The sequence below is a fragment of the Larimichthys crocea genome, chromosome VIII (assembly GCF_000972845.2).
Source record: "Larimichthys crocea isolate SSNF chromosome VIII, L_crocea_2.0, whole genome shotgun sequence".
Lineage (NCBI taxonomy): Eukaryota > Metazoa > Chordata > Actinopteri > Sciaenidae > Larimichthys > Larimichthys crocea.
Window position 1 is genome coordinate 25124252 of NC_040018.1, and position 19062 is coordinate 25143313.

Genomic DNA, 19062 nt, shown 5'->3' on the forward strand with positions numbered 1-19062 from the left:
ATTCAAATGGCACAGGTTTGAGTTGCGCCCATGAACACATCCACTTCAGTATACACGAAGAAAAGTGAGACCTCTGTGAAAGCACATAGAGATGAATAAAATTGCTCTTTATGCGTCGGTGTGTTACGAAAGACGGTGTGGTGGGTACAAATAGGCCCTGAACTAATCAGGGATTTGGTTAAAATTATTAAGAAATCAAGGATTTACAGTATGATCAGAAAACACAACAAATTTATAATAATGGTCGTTACCAGAGCTGAATTAATCACATGATCAATTATTATTATTTGACAGAAAATTGATTGGAAACTACTACTACTACTACTACTACTACTACTACTACTACTACTAATAATAATAATAATAATAATAATAATGATAATAATGATAAAAATAATAAGTTTAAGTTTGTTTGTTTTTTTAGGAAAAAAAATATATAATGAAATTACTGAAATTTCTTAAGACCAAACTAATAATCAGTAGAGCAATAAATATAAAAAATCATTGCTATTTGTAGTTCTGATTATAAGCTGACATATTTTAAGCGTCAGTACATTAAAATGTTATTCTCTCTCTGGATTCTTTTGCTCCAATGTGGGCTTTGTTAATTAAAACATCTTGTTTGATGTTTCTGGTTGTTATTTTCAGTTAATCGGATTGAGACATAGCGATATGTGAAAATGGATCTGAATTTAGATGCGTAACAGATAGTGTCAATAATTAGCTACATTTGGTTTGAGTTATAGACGTTTTTCACTGTACATATTTAGACATGTCAAAGTAAAAAGATCTATTTAACACTAATAAGCATTGAATTCTAATACAGGATGCAGGAACCTGGTATGAAGTAAGCATGCTTGTTTTCATGACTTACTGAGACAACTAAATTTATTGAGACCCTAATTAATGTTATAATTTACACCTGTGCTTTTCCTGTTATAAGAAGTCTGCAAGAAATCTCTGAACGTATAAAATACATAAAGACTCGAAACAATGAAACCTGTGCACAGCTTTTGGACTCAGTCGAATCTGTATTCAGGGGCAGGCATCTAAATTGACACAAGGCATAAAGAGGTGAAACCGTTTCCAGTCGTCTCATTGCACTGTTTGTCTGAATCCCTTTCAACAGGGCAAGTGCAACACTCCCAAACAGATGTTGTGCCATGTGGATGGGGAAAGCTGAATGACACTGATGATGAATGACAGAATAAAACATGGGAGGAGGAGAAGCTCAATGTGGCTGTCAGGGGCAACTGAACAAGCCAGAATGGGGAAGAAAAAGTGAGTCAGTCATAAAATGCTAAACTGCCTGCGATTGGCAAAAGGTAATTATAAATGTTTCTGAAAATAGATAAATGTTTTCTCATAATCTCAAAGCCAATGGCTGAGGAAAAGACATGTTTACGTTTCATAAAATCTGGATAGATACATGTTGAGGAAAGTCATCGTATCTCAATCATACCGTCTCGTCATTATAGCAGTCACCACTGACAATTACAAATGCTTACACTCTAAAACAAATACATTTGACTGTAAGAAGAGAGTACAAAGAAGACAGACAGACTTTTAAAAAAAGCACCTTTCTCAATTTCCTTTAAATCAGTTTAAAGTCTAAAGGCTTCTCTTGCAGCGTGGGCAGAAAAACAGAAAGAGAGAAACTGTTAATGGTGGGACATGAAATGAGGAAATATCTTCAGAAGGTACACAGCAATTCAATAATTTTGTCCATTTTTCTTCAAGGCAGTGTTTCACAAAAGTACAGTAGCATGTGTAGCACATACTGTAGTAACAAAAAGAATCTATTTTGTAATTGGGTTGTAACAAACAAAAAATTACATTTGCTTGGTAAAATAAAATGATGAAAGTCAGCACAATTGGAAAGCTGTGACCTCTTAATGCTTGGTGCTTCATTTTTAAAAACTGTCCTTGATTAATTTTAGGCCTATTAACTTATTAATAAAGCGATTAACAGACCAATTTTACACCTAAAAAGCAGCTTAGTTATCATGGCTGTTATAAAATAATAATAATAATAATGATAAAAATAATAATAATAATAAATGGTTTATTGTCTTGTGTAGTTGTTATCGTCTCTGCTTACTTGGGAACTACAAATGTTTAGCAGGTAGCCAGTGGTACGAAGTGGAGGTGTGGAAAGATTGAGGCATTTACAAGGCAGGGAGGGTCTAACAATAAGAATGATCCTCTCAAGATGTGTTATGGGTAGTAAAGAATTCAGTGTTGTTAAGGCCTGCCAGGGAATCTGCTACATCTATTTGACTATTCATTTTGTAAAATCTGTCTCTAGCAAGTCATCCAATTTAATAGCAGTGCAATTCATCAACACAATTTTGCATACTGCCACTCTGTCTAAATTGTAACTGGTGCAGAGGCCAGACTGCTGCAAATATCTAGTGCAGAAAATGCTTTATTGGTTGGAACCAAAACAAAAAAAAAAGAAATCATTGGCATTGTTTTCGAATTTGGTGCATTAGTGTGGGTGTGATGAAAAAAAACTGAAATACTGAATACAATTACGTCATGTGCACCAATTGAACATTTTTTTTTTGGAGACAGCAATGGTGGGTTACTGTAGGAGAGAATCAAAGAAACAGGCAGACAGAGAGAGACACGCAATGAGTGCTAATTCAGACCTACAGAGGTTGTCACTTGCCATTCTGTCTCCGATGCTTGCTTACACACACACACACACACACACACACACACACACACACACACACACACACACAGTCCCATCTGTCCTTTCCTCCATGAATACCTTCTTTTATCTATCTATTCATGTGTCTCTCTTTGATTCCTGTTATGGTCTCCTTCACTTGTCTCCTACAGTATGTGCAGCTCCTCCCCTCTCCTTGCTTACTTTTTTTTTCTCTCCTTCCTTCTATTACTCCCTTCTTAGTCTTAATGCTCCTGTTTCTCCCTCCATCTCTCCGTCTCTTTTATTCACCATCATTCTCTCCCTGTCTCCCGCCTTTCCTCTTTCTCACCCGCTGGTGATGCATGGTGTGATGGAGATTGTCTGAGGGACTCGTAGAGGGAGGAAACTACAGGTACGGGTAGAAACAGAGGGGAGAGAGGGCGAAGAAGAGAGGGGTGGCCTGGGTAGGACGGTGCCAAGGAATGGAGAGAAAACTGAAGAGAAAATTGATAAAGTCAACAAAATGAGAGCGAGACTAGGAGAGAGTATACAGAGACTATGCAGATGTTCCTTGTTACACATTGGCATTCATAGTATAACACAGCACCAATAAAAATGCAAATCATGATATACACACCACAAACTCACATGGTGGGATGCTGCCAGAAGCTGATCTGTGTGTGTCATTGTCTGTATGTGTGTTTTCTGTATTTGTGTATATCAGAGGTGTAACAAAGGGGGAGGAATGTGTGTGATATGACATGGGTCTTGTCCTTGTCCTTGGGGAGAACCAGTAAGTCATAAAAATTCATGTTCAAAAAGAAAAAAAAGACTTGCATAAACAGATAAAACATCATTTCAAACTTTGGCAGTCTTTCACCAGACACATTATTATTTATGCCTCCAGAAGCTCAAAGTAATTTCAAATCAAGTGCTCCTTGTCTTTCAAATGGATTCATCTGAAAATTTGGACCTGAATGGAAAGCGACTATTTTTCCAATTTGACTGATTGCAGTAAGAAGAACTGCTCTATTCAAGTGATGCCTGAAATGTTTTCGTCATTCCATGTGGATAAAGTAAGTGAAACAAGGTCTCAAACATGTACTCCTGGAGTCCTCAAACATGTACTCCTGAAGTAGACTGTCTTCATTAACTTGAAGCTATTGTCTCTAAGATGCACTCCTGTGGTTCTCTTGATACTGTTTTGACCTCTCTTTTTGAATATGTTTTTATGATTTCTGAGGACCTTACACACCTCTCTGGCTGTGTCAAATTATTTTAACCATGCAATTACTCAGCCACTATAAGCCAAGCCTAGACCTATTGCAAACAGAACACTTGCATCCAAATTAAGTGTTCCTGTTCAGTGTTCAGAGCATTTATCATGTTGGGCATGTGCGTTCTGTGAAAAAGGTCAGTTTTGTATCTTTGATCTCACTTATTCACTTGTCGGAAAATGGTATTAATATTAAATCTTAAATCTTTAAATATTAGATTAAGAATTGCCGGACAAACAATGTTGACATACAGAGAAGGATGCACTATATGCACTTATTAACATATTGACATTCCAGACTAGAATTATTGACTAGAATCAATAATTCAACAATAATTGTATGATATCACACATAGCACATTACTAATGATCATTCCAAGTTTCGAAAACACTAGCTTTTATTTCTCAGGTCTTGGAAAAAGCGGACAACTTGTACTTGTGTCCAGTCTGGTTTTCGTTGTGAGGCACAGTACTCATACTGCCCTGCTCAGGGTTTCAAATTATATTTTCATGTGCGCAGATCCTTAGGGAATGTTCAATCCTACTGCTGCTTGCCCTGAGTGCAGTTTTTAACACTGACCACTGTATTCTTAATATGATTCTTCAGCAATGAGAGGGCATAATAGGGACTGCACTTGACTGTTTTGATTCCTATTTGTCAGACAGGAGTTTTCCTGTGGTCATTGATCATTATGTCTCCTTATCTGCTCAATAGATGTGTGGTGTACCACAGGGTTCAATTCTTGGACCTATTCTTTTCTCCCTGTACATGCTCGCCCTTGGTTTCTTAGTTAGTCGATTTAAGTATGGATTTCTTATCACTGTTATGCGGAAGAAACACAGCTATACTTTCTTTTTAAATCAGATGACCTCAGTAAACTCTCTACCCTACAAGACTGCCTAACAACTGACTGGATGTCAGACAACTTCCCCCAAATTAATGATGACAAAGCAAAAGCAAAATTTCTGAAAAATACCATACCCCCACACTACCATCAACTCTCCCATGACCCCTTGAGGATATGTGCCTCACTGTATATTATAATGGTGAGTGCAAATGCAAAATGGAAGCTGTGGATTTCCATTTAAACACTGTAATATGTGCAACAATATAACATTTTAAAATTAATTCAAAAGAAAGTGCTAATTAGTGTGTAAGATCACTGTGGGTGGGTCCTTATAATTGAGAGTACTACTTATGCATAATTACTGCACAGCAGATATTGGAATAAGAAAGAGGGAAATGCAGGTTTTACCTTCAATGAAGGACACTTTTGTGTCAGATGTATTTTGCAATTTGCATCATATTGCATATTAAAATGTGCAAATTAATGTCTGAACTTGGAAACTATAAACCCGGGAGACGTAATAATTTGCATATGGATTGGAATATTTCTAAATGTGAGGGATATCACAAAATGGTGCCTGATTAGGAGATTTTATTTTTCCCATTGCCACATTTTACTTCATTATGATGGTCTGAAGGGATGTCTTTCACATGAATGCAGACGGATGCTGTTATGTCATCCTGCTTACACACCTGACTCTGATCTTAACTTGCCGAGCAGCACTCCAATACCACTGTTTTACTGGTTCACCCATTTCTGCAGGAGTCTGACAATAACAAAGAGAAGGAGATGGAGAATGTGGGACTGTAAAAGCAAAGCGAGGGAGAAAGCACTGGTTGAAAACATGACAAGACAGTGAAAGAGGAAAAAAATACAAAGGGAAATGAAGGTGAAAAAAATAGTGTGAAAGGTATGCAGTGGTTGAGGAGAGAATGAAGCAGACAGAAAAGAGGGAGAGGAGGAGAGGTTGGATGTAGCACAATATAATAAGATGACTGGAGAAGGAACGCCTGAGGGGAGAGCAGAGAGAAATAGGCTGTCCTGTTAACATGCTGACTTACCTGCACGCAGACACACACACACTTATTCTTTTTCACACAGACATACACACACAGCATGATGACAGCCTTTCCGATTTTAAATATCACTTCTTGCTGTCTGCAAAATCTCCATATCTCCGTTAGCTGCTGGCCACAGAGCACCCTCCCTCCATCCTACCTGCAGTGAAGCTAGCTGACACACTTGGCTGTGGGACTTCGTTGTGCTTTACCTAATGATGAATTATGCATTGGCCGCTGTCACTTTGAAAAATGCAATTACCTCAGTGATAAGGCAGATGGGCCTGTTTTGTCTGGCATATGCTGTGCATCTATTAAGAGTTTAGTGTTGGAAAAAGAACGGCTAGCGCACAAAGATGAGCGTGTGGACAGATTTCTGTATGCATCCATTATATATACAAACACATACACACAGATGCATGCGCGTACACCTCAAATTTAGCCATTGTGTGCTGCCTGTGGACGATACTCTGGGAGATGACTTTCAGCAAATCGCTAAAACAAACCGAACACTTGCATCCAAATTAATTATTCCTGTTCTGTGTTTAGAGCGCTTATCATGTTGGGCATGTGCGTTCTGTGGAAAGGTCAGTTCTGTATTTCTGATCTCACTTATTCACTTGTCTGAAAGTGGTACTTAATATTAAAACTTAAATCTCTATTTATTAGATTAAGAATTGGCCCACAGATAGCGTTGACTTGGAAGTACTTAGAAATTCCAGTGGACTATGATATGGTAGTAATATCACACATAGCACATTACTAATGATCGTTCCAAGTTTTGAAAGAGATGGATGTTAAAATTATGTTCAGGTTGGTAGTTGTCCCAGCAAGAACTGGCTGTAATTTCGAACAAGTCTGAATGAACGTGTTATTTGTTAAATTGTTTCAAATTCTACCCATATATCATAACGTCGATACAAGGCAAACTAATTCAAACGGTCTGTTGGTCTGTTAGTTTAAAATATGTGAAAGTCCAAGTAATGACAGCAGTCCTTAATGAGCTCAACTAAAATCACTACAGAATATTAACAGACGATATTTTTTTTGAAGTAGCCAATGCCACATTACACTAACGAGAGTCCCAGAAGGAAAACACTCGCCAGGTGTCTAACTAAGATCAGATTCATCTCAATTAAGCTGAAGAAAAGGAAAGGCATTACTTAATACTGCAGAACTTCATAAAGCTTTTAAAAGGTTTAGGGTTGCATGACTGTTGTGTTTTAAAGGTTCTTAAAACTTTACTGCATTTCTTAAATACATAAGAACTACTCCAGTATGGAGAAACACATTTGTAAAGCTGAAGCTGCTGCAGCTTACTAAATGGGTTTTCCTGGATGAGCTAAACTATACATTTTGCTAGGAGAGAGCAGGCAGAGCTGCAGTCTAGCAGCACTGTATTGAACAGAACACAAAAATATCACACACAAAAGCTGACTTTTACTATGCCACTACATGTCAATTTTTTTTTCACATGTCTTTGATAATTACTGGTGCTGCTGTTGCGATAGACAATTAGCAATTTAAAAAAGAAATCACTTTCAAGAGAAAGAACAAGACAGAAAACTGTAGAGGATGGTTGACACAGGCATGAAGATGTAGAGAAAAATATAGTGGAATACACATACAGTAGATAAAGTCAGAAGTGAAGTGATAATTGGCAGTGTGATGGAAATAATTCCCACTCCAGATCATACAGGGATGCAGTGCTGCTCTTTGTTCTTTCATCCTGCCCTCCTCTTTCCCTTCATGCCTTCATTCCCTTCCTACCACCCTCTCCTCCCTCTTTAAATCACCCATCCTGGCATATATTTTTTTTATATTTACTTCTTTTCTATCCTACTTCATGTCATCTTTGAAGTGTGCCATTGCACCCTTCCTTACACTTGGCTCATGATGCATGATCATGACTAAAAAAAACAAATCGCTGATGCAATAGGAGGACAATTTATGTAGGTATTGTAGGTAAAAACAACAATACACTGCATCATTATGGATGACTGTTATAGAAGAATAGCATGTTGAAGCTCATTTAAATTTTGCTTTTTGTACAAAATATGATGACAAATATGACAACACCACACTTTAACACAACAGAACATTTGTGGAAAGCCCTAAGGAGCAAGATTCACCAGTGGGCTCCACTGAATCTTCGAGATTTAAAAATTGTTTGTGTGGAAAAAAAGTAGGCCACCTGAGGACTGTGGGAGATTGGTTTCTATGTACAGAATGTGTCAGAAAGCTCTCATTGCAAACAAAGACTTCTCCACCAAGTTTTAAATAAACGTTACTTGACATTAAAATTTGCATGAAATACTTATTTCCCACACTGCATTGGTAGAAAGGGGATAGACGCAACTCAGTAATAAATGCAATTGTCAATATTTTGTGACCATGTCAGAGAGGTTTTGATTCAACAAAACATTATAACATACATTTTAAAGCTGTGCTTAGAAATAATTTAAGGTTTTCTCATTAGTTCCCTTTACTCCGTACATGTACATACTTGTGTTGTAGAGTAGCCACACATGCACATCTGAAACTAGGTTGTGACAGGTTATGCAACATTTTAATGTCACCCTAATGCATGTATGGACTTAATTGCTAAACTGGACCAAAAAATGTAATACATCAGCAGCTCATGAGGTACCCTACAAATGTCATAGCAATCCATCCAAAAATGCCAACCTTATGGTGGCACCACAGGAAGGAACAGAGGATCACCAAAGTCAGGTGAATTCATCCTCTGGGGTTATTTCAATGTAGTGAAGCAACCGACCAAACAACATTGCCACACATAAAGCCTTGCTGTTAGCATGGCTAAATGTTTTAATGCCATCACCAATTGTTAAGATTCTCTTCATTGCTTATATTATGAATTCATTTCCTCGAAGGAAAAGTTTGTTTCAAATTGTTTGCTTGACTGTTGGTATAATTTAAATGTCCAAATCGATTTTGGTTTATTTTCATAACATTACTCCCGTCACTCCACCATGTACTAGTATAACCAAGAAACTAACTTTTAATGTGACAATACTTGTTATATACAAAACTTTCTGCAATTAACTTGGTTATTATGGTTATTCAGACTTAATATGGACTAAGGAGAAGGGACTAACAGTATTCACTTGAGCTGCATATGTCTGTCTGTCTGTCTTACCACTACAGCAGAATATAAGGAAAGAACACTCCTAGCTTCAGGCTGAAATGCATCAATTTTGGACTTGTGGCATTAAAATATTTAAGGAGTTTTTACCTTAGAGTGCAGGTTTTCTTCCCGTTAGAGCCATCTGACTCATACCCAGTCTCCTATCCAGCCCCATTGATTTTATAACAAACACAAACTGTACTCTTGTTGGCACAGAGTATATCTTTTTGGCTCTGCCTTACAAGAGAGACTTGGAGATACAAACATGAGAAATATAGTTAAAGTGATGAGTCTCAAATTGTTTGTCTGATGTAACCTGGCCCCAACTGTAATCACTTACTCAAAGATTGCTTATCATAGCACATTATAATTTCTTTAAATAACGTTGGATATTATCGTTCTACATTGTAGAACATTAGTAATCTGTTAAACAGAGTGAACACTGATGGTTTTATGAATCCTAGAATAAAATCAGGACTAAAAAAGATAGAGAGAGAGATAGTAGGTCAATAGAGTCCTTCTCCAATAATGAAATAACAATGACACCAAAAGCTGTTAAGATAAAGAATAGAGGGAGGAGAAGGAGAAGGAATGTGAAAAGCAAGTAAGCCATAGATAGCAGATATACAGTAGATCAAGAGAAATAAAGATCGACTACGACAGCCGAGGAAGGGCGGAGTGAAACAGACAAAACGGGACAAAAAAAGAGACGTTACATCCTGCAAGGCATCTCTGCCGGAATTTGGCAGGTTATTAGAAGGGTGACCCTCAAAGGCTCCAATCCCCAGCTAACGAGGACAACGTCTTGAAGTGACATTTCCGAGCCGTAGGAGGGATATTAAAAAAAAAATTATATATATTAGAGAGATTAAAGAAATGAAAAAGTTTTGTCCAGATAAGCTTGGGATTTAAACAGAGATGATGTATTACATACACATAAACACTCGGCAGCAAATTACACACACACACTGTGAGACATTCCCTCGTAAAGACACATGAGCACACACACCCATAGCATATAGGTTGTTTCCCCTCTGGCTCATGCATTATTGCCACTTTGGGATGGGGAAGTTTGTTCACTAAATATTTGATGGACACCCCCAGCTGCAATGAGATTAACAGATTAATCTTCCCAATAAGGATGTGTTTATCAGTACGAAGCTCAGAGTGCATATGTATGTGTGTCTATGTGCTCGTGCAAAAGTTAATTAAAAATGCATTGAACATTACACAGCTAAAGACAGCACATTGCTCATACTGAGTGATAAGGTCACACAGGAAAAATGAAAATGGGTCTTAATATAAGAAAAAAAAAAAGAAATCACTGAACAAAGGAAAAACACAAACCAAAAAAAAAAAAAAAAAAAAGAAAAATTTAAATTTTTAAAACAAAATTTTAAAAAAAAAAAAAAAAAAAAAAAAGAGACAAATTTAAATTTTTAAACCATAATTTTAAGACATAATGGAGTCAATTACATTTTCATACAGATAAATGTCTATAGTTCTGTACTGCCAATTGATTTACTATTCTCTGCCTGATCTTCCCTGGGCAAAATCCTTTGGCTCAAAGAAATGATGCATTTTCCATTTGAGCTTTGGTTGTCCAAGATCAATACAACAGAGGAACTGTGTAGTCACATAAGTAGACACATTGTAGTGTTTCCCCTCTAGACTTTAAGCAGTCTCGTGTTGCTTCTCCTGAATAACTGAGAACACTGTTTGAAAAGGATGTTTTAGACAAGTCTAACTTCCCTCTCTCAAGGACCACTGCTGCAAGAAAGAATATGATAAGATGCTGAATGTTTAAGTGGACTATGAGAATACCACAGAAAATCTTGAGTATTAGCACATAAAATCGTGCAGATTATGACTATCATTTTGGCAGGAAAAAGTAATAGCAGTAGTAGCAATCTTGCTCTTAGATGTAAAAAATGATCTTAAATGACTTGCAGGGTGAATAAATCTGCTTAAATATTTTGTGCAGAGTTCAATTTTGGTAAACTTTTACACTGTTGACCTTGAGGGAATGCAGAGTCATAAAGTCAAAAGCATGAGAAGTTTTTCTGAAGACAAGTAGATTAATTTTGATTCTAGGACACTTTCTGTTGTAACCGACTTGGTCTGGTCTGGCTAATGATAACTAATATTAGATTGATATAGTTCATCACTTCTGTGATACTGCGGTGACATTTATGAGTCAGTTCCCTGACGTTATGACTCTTCTCATTTCAGTGAAAGTAGGGAAATATAATCTGCCATTTTCCGGTAATTGCCTCTTTTGATAATGCTCACTGCCGTTCATCAAAAGTTACAAAGTCTCACTTTAAAGCTAAGAATAACTTACATTTGGCTTTAGGCTCTGGATGACTATTTATTCATCCAACAGCCAACTGATAAGGACAAGCTTAGTTATTCACATAGAATACAATGGGAGTTCCTCAGTACGACCAGTCTTCTACTTTTGGCACTTGACCAGCTACATTACAGAAACTGGAGGTACAGTGTATTGTTCAGGGCGCCAGAGGGTGAGAGAAGGAGGAATGTTATTCATTTGTTTTCCATCCAGATATTCCTCATTTTACTTAACTGTGGTACACCATGGAATTGTTAATCAAAATGGTATTTAAAAATAAGAATAATGCCATCACAACTCTGCTTCTCATCTGGCTGAGGTGGGCCCCTTTGTGGTACACGGGCTGCAGTCTGGAGATTAGAGCCAGTGCAGATTTGCTGCGGATGAATGTAAAACTGAGCTGAACAATGAATACTACTGGCCAAGATTGTTTAAGAGGATAAGCTGTGCAGAAAAATCTGCCTCTATGTAGGATTGAGTGTGTGTATCACAGAGTGTTGTGTTTGAGTTTGTGTCTGCAACTGTGTATGTGTGCATGCATGAGATTAGCCTGGTTAGATTAGCTCCTTAGTCTGGTAAGGGGTGAGCATTTGTGGTGTGTGTGTGTGTGTGTGTGTGTGTGTGTGTGTGTGCGCGCGCACACATAGGGACAGAAAGTTGAACGTGATGAGAGAGCTGTAGTGAAAATGCCAAAGCCAAAAAGACCAGACAGCACTATTTGGAAGCCTTTGAAGCTACACAGCTTCAAATGCAGAGGGAGCTTACATGACTTAAAGGAGAGGAACGGATCTGCCACATATGTATTGTACGAGACTTTTTTTCTTTTCAGTATACCCTGGCCAAGCACAAGTCGGGACTACTTTCAGAGCATCTTGAGTGCGTTTACACATCGGCATCCATTGTTTTGATTCTTTACATTCTGTCAAATTACAATCCAAATCCCCACAGTACATGCCAGTGCTTGGTTTAAAATGGATCTGTCTGTTACTCTGTCACAATTACACACAAACACTCTGTTTGTCAAAAAACGACAGTAAGTGCCAAATCTCTGTCATTCTTACCGAAGTCGACGAAGGAGGACTGTCCCACAGTCTTAACCACAGCTAGTGGTTCTGCTGGCATGATTTCAACTTTGGTGAAGTTCCCATCCTGAAAAACGGCAGAGAAAGAAAAGAGGGGAGAAAAAAGGATAACACAGTTTAATAAATGCTTATATGTATACTGCTACTGTTGGACTGTGGGCTGCTGTTTTCTACTGTGACTTAACTGTAGTGTGTAATATAACAGATGGAGTAGATTTGGTGTTGTTTACCAAATATAATAGTTAAAATAATACTTCTGTACCTTTTTTTTTTATATACAAGATCAAGATATATATTAAACACCTTTAATGGTCCACAGAACAGTCACAAAGGATATTCGTTACTGAATGTTAAAAATCCCTATTATTTTTTTGCAATCAACGGAGGAAGAGGACTTTGTTAGAAGGAGTTAATTGACTAATCACTTTAATGCCAATTCATTTTTGGACTGTAAATAAGATTTTATTTATTCTCATTTAATCAAAAATCGTCTGGTGAATATATTATGGCAACACACAGCGGATGTCTTGAGCTGTCAGTGAAAGTCGTCAAGGGACTGCTGAATTTCAAGTGGGAAGTAGGGCTGCAGCATACCCTGACATGGCACATCGTCGCAGGTTTACGTGCGTCTTGAGGATGCCGATAGGCTTATATAGAAACAATAGGTGTGAGTGTTTTGACATACATTGAATGCCACCCGGGTGTGGTGCCCTTTTCAGAGGGCAAGGGAGAAAGAAGAGGCGAGGAGGAGATAAGCATATTAGTGGGGAAAAGAGCATGGTGTGCGTGTGTGTGTGTGTGTGTGTGTGTGTGTGTGTGTGTGTGTCTGCATGCAGGAGCAGATGTGATTCTGTGCAGTTGGAAACTGTTGCCTGCTGATACCAACATTAGTGATTTATGAGAGGGGGGTAGAGAGATACAATGATTAAGTCAGAGAGAGCAACATATACATTATATATAAGTATGTGTGGGGGCTGTATGTGTGGTTAAATACTGTCGTTACCATTGTGTGCAAGCCACTTATTGTTTAAATGTATAAACTGTTCAACATTTACATGATATATCACAATGATATAATTAGATTTATTGTCCAGTTAATATTTCCTTCGTACCTCTATTATATTTACTCAATGAAAATTAATTGGGAAGAAATGGACAGAGAAATAAGAGAGTGAATAAAGATGTAAGCAAATTATATCTACCAATATATAGGTAACTGCAGCGTCATCACAAAGAAAAGCAACACATTTATCTAAAATTCCACTTAATGTCTGAATGGAATGTAGCAGAAATCTGAGTAAACTATAAAAAAAACTGTCAATATGAAAAGCAATGTTTAATATTGTGCACATTGTTTGGAAGGACATTTTTAATCCAGTACATGTTGGTCCTCATGACAACATTTGAAAGACTCAAGCACCACCACTGCTGAGACAGTGACACTGTAATGCAACACACACTCCATGATATTGATTTCCTGTGTAAAAGGAAATACCACAACAACACAAGAATGAAATGTTGCCAACATCTACTTGCTACTACTTCACAGCAGCCGAGGAATGTCCTTGTTTGAACAAAAGCTTTTCCGGTGTCAACATGTTGAGTGTAAAAATGACATCTGACACTTTCTAATCAGGAAACACATCAATTTTTCATTTTACCACAGTGAGCTGTTCTTTGCATTAAATGATGTGTCCAACTAGCAAGATCACCACAGTGTGTGTAGATAATTATGTAAGATTAGACCATCAGGTCTCAGGTCAGTGACTTTGTCTTTATTAAGAACAAATGATGCATGTGTTATTAACAATTATTAATAATGCAAATAATATTATCTAAGCTGTGACAATGAGTCCACATGCCCAAGACTAGGACCTTGAAACCAAAGCAGATAAATGACATTAAGCCACCATTAAATTTTATTATTCACACCTGTGCTATGACACATATCAAAACATCAAATCTGTAGGCTGATATTGTGTAGTCTGCATCGGGCCTAAGCGTAGGTAGAGTAGATGAGCGTGATTTTGAGAGGAGAGTTCTAAAACTTCTTGAAAATGTTGTTTATCCCTCTGGAGGTGATGTGGGTCTAATTCATCCAGACAATTGTCATAGAAAGTATCCACTTGATCAACCTAATGGCACCCTCATACACACAGTTTCTCATTCCACTCTGAGACATTTAGACGAGGAGACTAATGAATAGCACTGTCAGTGTAATGGTCTTGTAGATTTATGGTGGTGTGGCCGGAAGTTCTCTTCAGGTCAGTTAATACATCAATATTTTGACATCTGAATGAGGCTTCTGCGTGTCTGCCAATCCTTGATTGTGGCATAAAGAGCATCACATCTTGAATAATGGTGAATGCTCTTACAATCTGGAGCCAGACAGTTTTTCATGGGTGGAAAAGTGTCTTTTTAAGTGTGAAGGGAAGTAAACTTGAATATATGACTTACAGGAAAGCCAATTCATGAGACACATTTAATCTAATACTGTATTGTAATAAGTAAATTGAGTCATTATTTCTGAATGTCATAAGAATTCATCTGTTTAATTTCAGTTTCTGCTAAATCGTACATTGTCTAAATATTGCTGATACTGAATGAAACCCTCAAAATCCTAATGAAGTTATTGCAGCGGTTATCTGCAGTAGATTTGGGCCCCTAAATATGTGTACAAAACATTTAATGTCATTTAATGCCCATTTATTTGTGCTGAATATACAAAACTGCAGTATCCTACTAGCCTTCAAACTGAACTTACGAAGAGTCACAACAGAGCTGCAGGTGAGTTGTTTCATATGTTGCACAAGGCTTTGTGTAGGCACAGGTTATCAGTAAATGGGGTCCAATATTGCGTTCAGTTTCAATTATTCATGGCACGCAAATTGTGCTTTTAGAGATTAATTATTTGCACCGTGTTTGACTTGAATGATGATGAGAAAGCAATGCAGAGGCACTTATGGAGGTGATTTAAATGCACCAAGGAGTGCATCAGCCAAAGATCCAGGCTATCGCTGGCAGCAGATAAATTTGTTTGTTGCGCAACATTATTCAATTTGCAAATGATTATTGGTTCTGTAATCACTGGGTATTTTGTATATTGAATGTTCAGACCTTCTAGAAAGGAGTAAAACACACACACACACACACACACACACACACACACACACACACACACATGGTAGATGGATGAGAACCAATCTTTTGAATATGATTTTTCAAATTATTCTGAGGTGTTTTGAAGTGACTTAACGTATAGTCATGTATAATATATGCAACAAAAAGTGAATCAAATCTTGTGCCTATGTCCAGCTGACCCATGCTAAAGAAAATGACACACTTTGAAGCTGATCTCTACAAAAGCAGGGAGAGTGAACTCATGTCAATTAGATCAAAAGCTTCCAATCACACATTCCCACACACACAGAAGCACCCACAGATGTGGCAACAGGGTGTTAACTATGCACACTGAGAATGAGATCCTAGCATGTGTGATTGACTGGTGCTAGTCGCCTGATTGCAAGATGTCATGATTAAAACTGTGTGTGACAGTTTGAGAACGGATGATTGACATGTGAAGATGAAAAGATTACAGGTCTTGTTATTATTCTTCACTTCTGTTCACAACACTCGCGCTGCTGTGGGATGATATATGCACAGTTTTAGCAGCAAAATACGTTTCACCACATGAGGACAGACTGAGTCTATCCTGGAGTAAATTGTGGGATTTTTAACATGGTTAAAAACAACGAAGTGAAACGGAATTGTGCTAAAATGATGCAAATACAAATGTCAGATGTGTATGAAGTTTTGTGCAAAAGTGCATAGCATTTGGAGTAGATTGGTTTTTGTGCTGGGAACAGTGGGATTATGGGCTTTTCTCAGTAAAGTAAACCCACAAAATATGAATAAGCATCCTATTTTGTTTTATTTTTTTTTACTATACTGTGAAAAGCTTATCAGATTATGCTCTACTTTTAGAAAAGGTTAAATGTTTTTTGAACTGAATATTAAACTACAATTGCATGTTACATCTCATACAGAGGAACACGCTGTATGAAGCACAAATAATATAATATTATGAGAAAAAATCTTGATACTTTGTTGCCCTCTGGGAGGTAAGACCTACAGACAACCATGTAACCACTCTATTACAGGCATATTATGCCTCTAAGTCTGGAGGGAACATTTGTAATAGTTATGCCAATACCAAATTAACATGAAGTGAGCTATTTTGCAGGTGGCTATTTAATTGTTTTTTTCCTTGCAAAAGCAGAAACAAACCCCCAGCCCCAGCATTTATTCTAAGTGTCAAAGGAAGCAAAATGTTTCAACCGTATTATGCTGTAATATTCTTCTTATTCTTCAACATCAATTGGCATTTTGGCTCTTTATGCTATGCGAGATTCTGACATCCATTTTCTACTTGCTATATGAAACTGTTTCTGTTTCTGCAATAAAGGCTAGAAAGCATGTGGGTTAATCTCAAAGCATACATCTCTTTAAAGAGAGAGACTGTGAATATCACAACACTGATATGTTTATGTAGCTCACTGCTATATTCATACGCACGTGTTTGTCTGTAAGTAAATCACTTGTGAACTAATTCATCAGCCATATATGACCTTTAATACCCCCCTTGGCTCTACTTGTTGGCCAATAAAAACAACCTCTCTTCACTCATTCATATTCCCCAGCTTGTTGTTACTCCCTACTCCACTCTAGTGTAATCGCAGGAAAACAGAGGAATGGGAAGGGATGAGAGAAAGCAGAGAAAAGTAATTAAAACAGAGTGCTGGAGGAGTGTGCTGGCCTGTGACCAGTAGATGCAGCTGCATTGAACCGAAGACCACAGTGGGATTAACAGGGGTCTCTAATGCTCTGAGGATCCCGGGAAATGGCTCTGCCTTGTCTGTTTGTGTATGTACGTGCAATTATCTGTGCATCCGTGGCCATATATGCCGTGTGCCTGAATACCTGAACTGCATTTGTGAGTGTGGATGTGAGCACTTGTTTGTGCATTTAAGGAAAGAGGAACATGAAAAGTGCAGAAAATGTGGCAAGATGAAAGGAAAGAATCAGGCTTTTTTCATGAGCTGAAGATGAGGATAAGAGGAGTGATGCACTGCAGAGGGTCTGACTTTTACTATCTGTGTGTCACAGAGAGTGTATGTGTGTTCTCTTTGTCTTGTTCCCCAAACTCTTGCTCCACACTCTACCCCAACAGGATTTAAAAAGATCCACATCACTGAACAATGAAGCTTCATCAATCTATTGGCAGCTGGCACAGTGGACAAGATCACAGAATGAGATATTGACCCTGCACTCTAAAAGAGGAACCAATAAAAGGCTGACTGATGAATTAATTACAATGAATAAATGACACAAAGCAAAACAAAAGAAAGCTTCACCCACAGTGGAGGAGACAAACGTGGAAATTATTACACATTTCCTATCAGGCTTGTTGTGAATATAACCTCAGTTTCTACACAGATAAAAACAAACCTGTAATGTCAAATGACTTCCTGTTTTTTTCACCTCTGAAACTGTCATCTACATGCCAATTCCAGATTTTCTACTTCCCCTCACTGCAGATAAACAAAGGCTTGTAGTTGAAACAACAAACACTTTGAAAGCACAAACCTTTGCTAAGGCTGCACGATGCTCAAAATTTGTCATGTCAACAATATAACTTTTTTTTTTAGTTTGCTAGATCCAGATCTACATCAAATCACAATCACCACATTTATTTTTTGTTTTATTTATTTATTTATTTTTATTCAGGTGAGCTCTGTAATTCATGACAAACACTCTTACTCTGGTTTTGACTGAAGATTGAACAAAATTAAGTACAAAATATTATTTTATCATTTCAAATGTCTAAGGTTTTAGAGATTTAGTGCAAAACAGTCATCTGCATTGTTTATTAAGCTGTCCTATGGTTTGTTATTGTATCCAACATATTGATACAAGACATATTGTCTTTGGCATTCATGTAACAATTTGCAGCAAAAACAAAATCCTTTAGACTGACACTGCCAAAAAGTTAAACTGTTGCCTTGGTATACGAGCCTATGTGTCTACCAAACATAGTTTTGAAAAGAAAAAAAGGTTTAAAAGTCTGGAATTCCCTCAGAAATTCAAAAATGGTCTTTTCATGTTTCCTCTGAAAACCTCCATTGCTTCATCCTCTCACCGGATCAAAATTCTCACCACCATTCATCTTAATGGTTCATGCAATGCAGTTTATTTGCTATGTTTTGCTCTTGCTCGGCCTCTTTCTACCCTCGCACAGTTTCTGTCTGCAAAATCCTTCAATCTCTCCTCTTTCTCCCTCCGTTCCCCTCTTCTTCCTTATGTCCCCACCTTCCTTTCTCCTACTATCCCTCTCTGTGATAACATAGACTACTGTTCGGCTTGTGCCTCAACCTGCTGAATTTCAAATAAGCCCCTTTGACAAAAACCCAGAGCCACAGTCTCCCCTCTCTGCTCTTTCAGAATATTAAGTAGTCCTGCAGCAGTGCCAACAATCCGGCACCCCCAAAGCCCACCAAAGATTTGCAGATGTGTTTGTTGCATTGGGGAAATGGACAAGGAGTTCACTTGCTGCTCATTAGATACCTTTGGTAGCATTA

General features: G+C 37.6%; 1 protein-coding gene across 1 annotated transcript in view; it reads right to left on the minus strand.

Moving 5' to 3' along the window:
- Window positions 1-19062, minus strand: part of itfg1 (integrin alpha FG-GAP repeat containing 1) — a 128487-nt gene that overhangs the window by 85687 nt on the left and 23738 nt on the right. The window contains exon 8 of the mRNA XM_010731938.3: window positions 12404-12491. Coding sequence (XP_010730240.3) covers window positions 12404-12491 — 88 coding nt within the window. The remainder of the gene's footprint in view (window positions 1-12403; window positions 12492-19062) is intronic.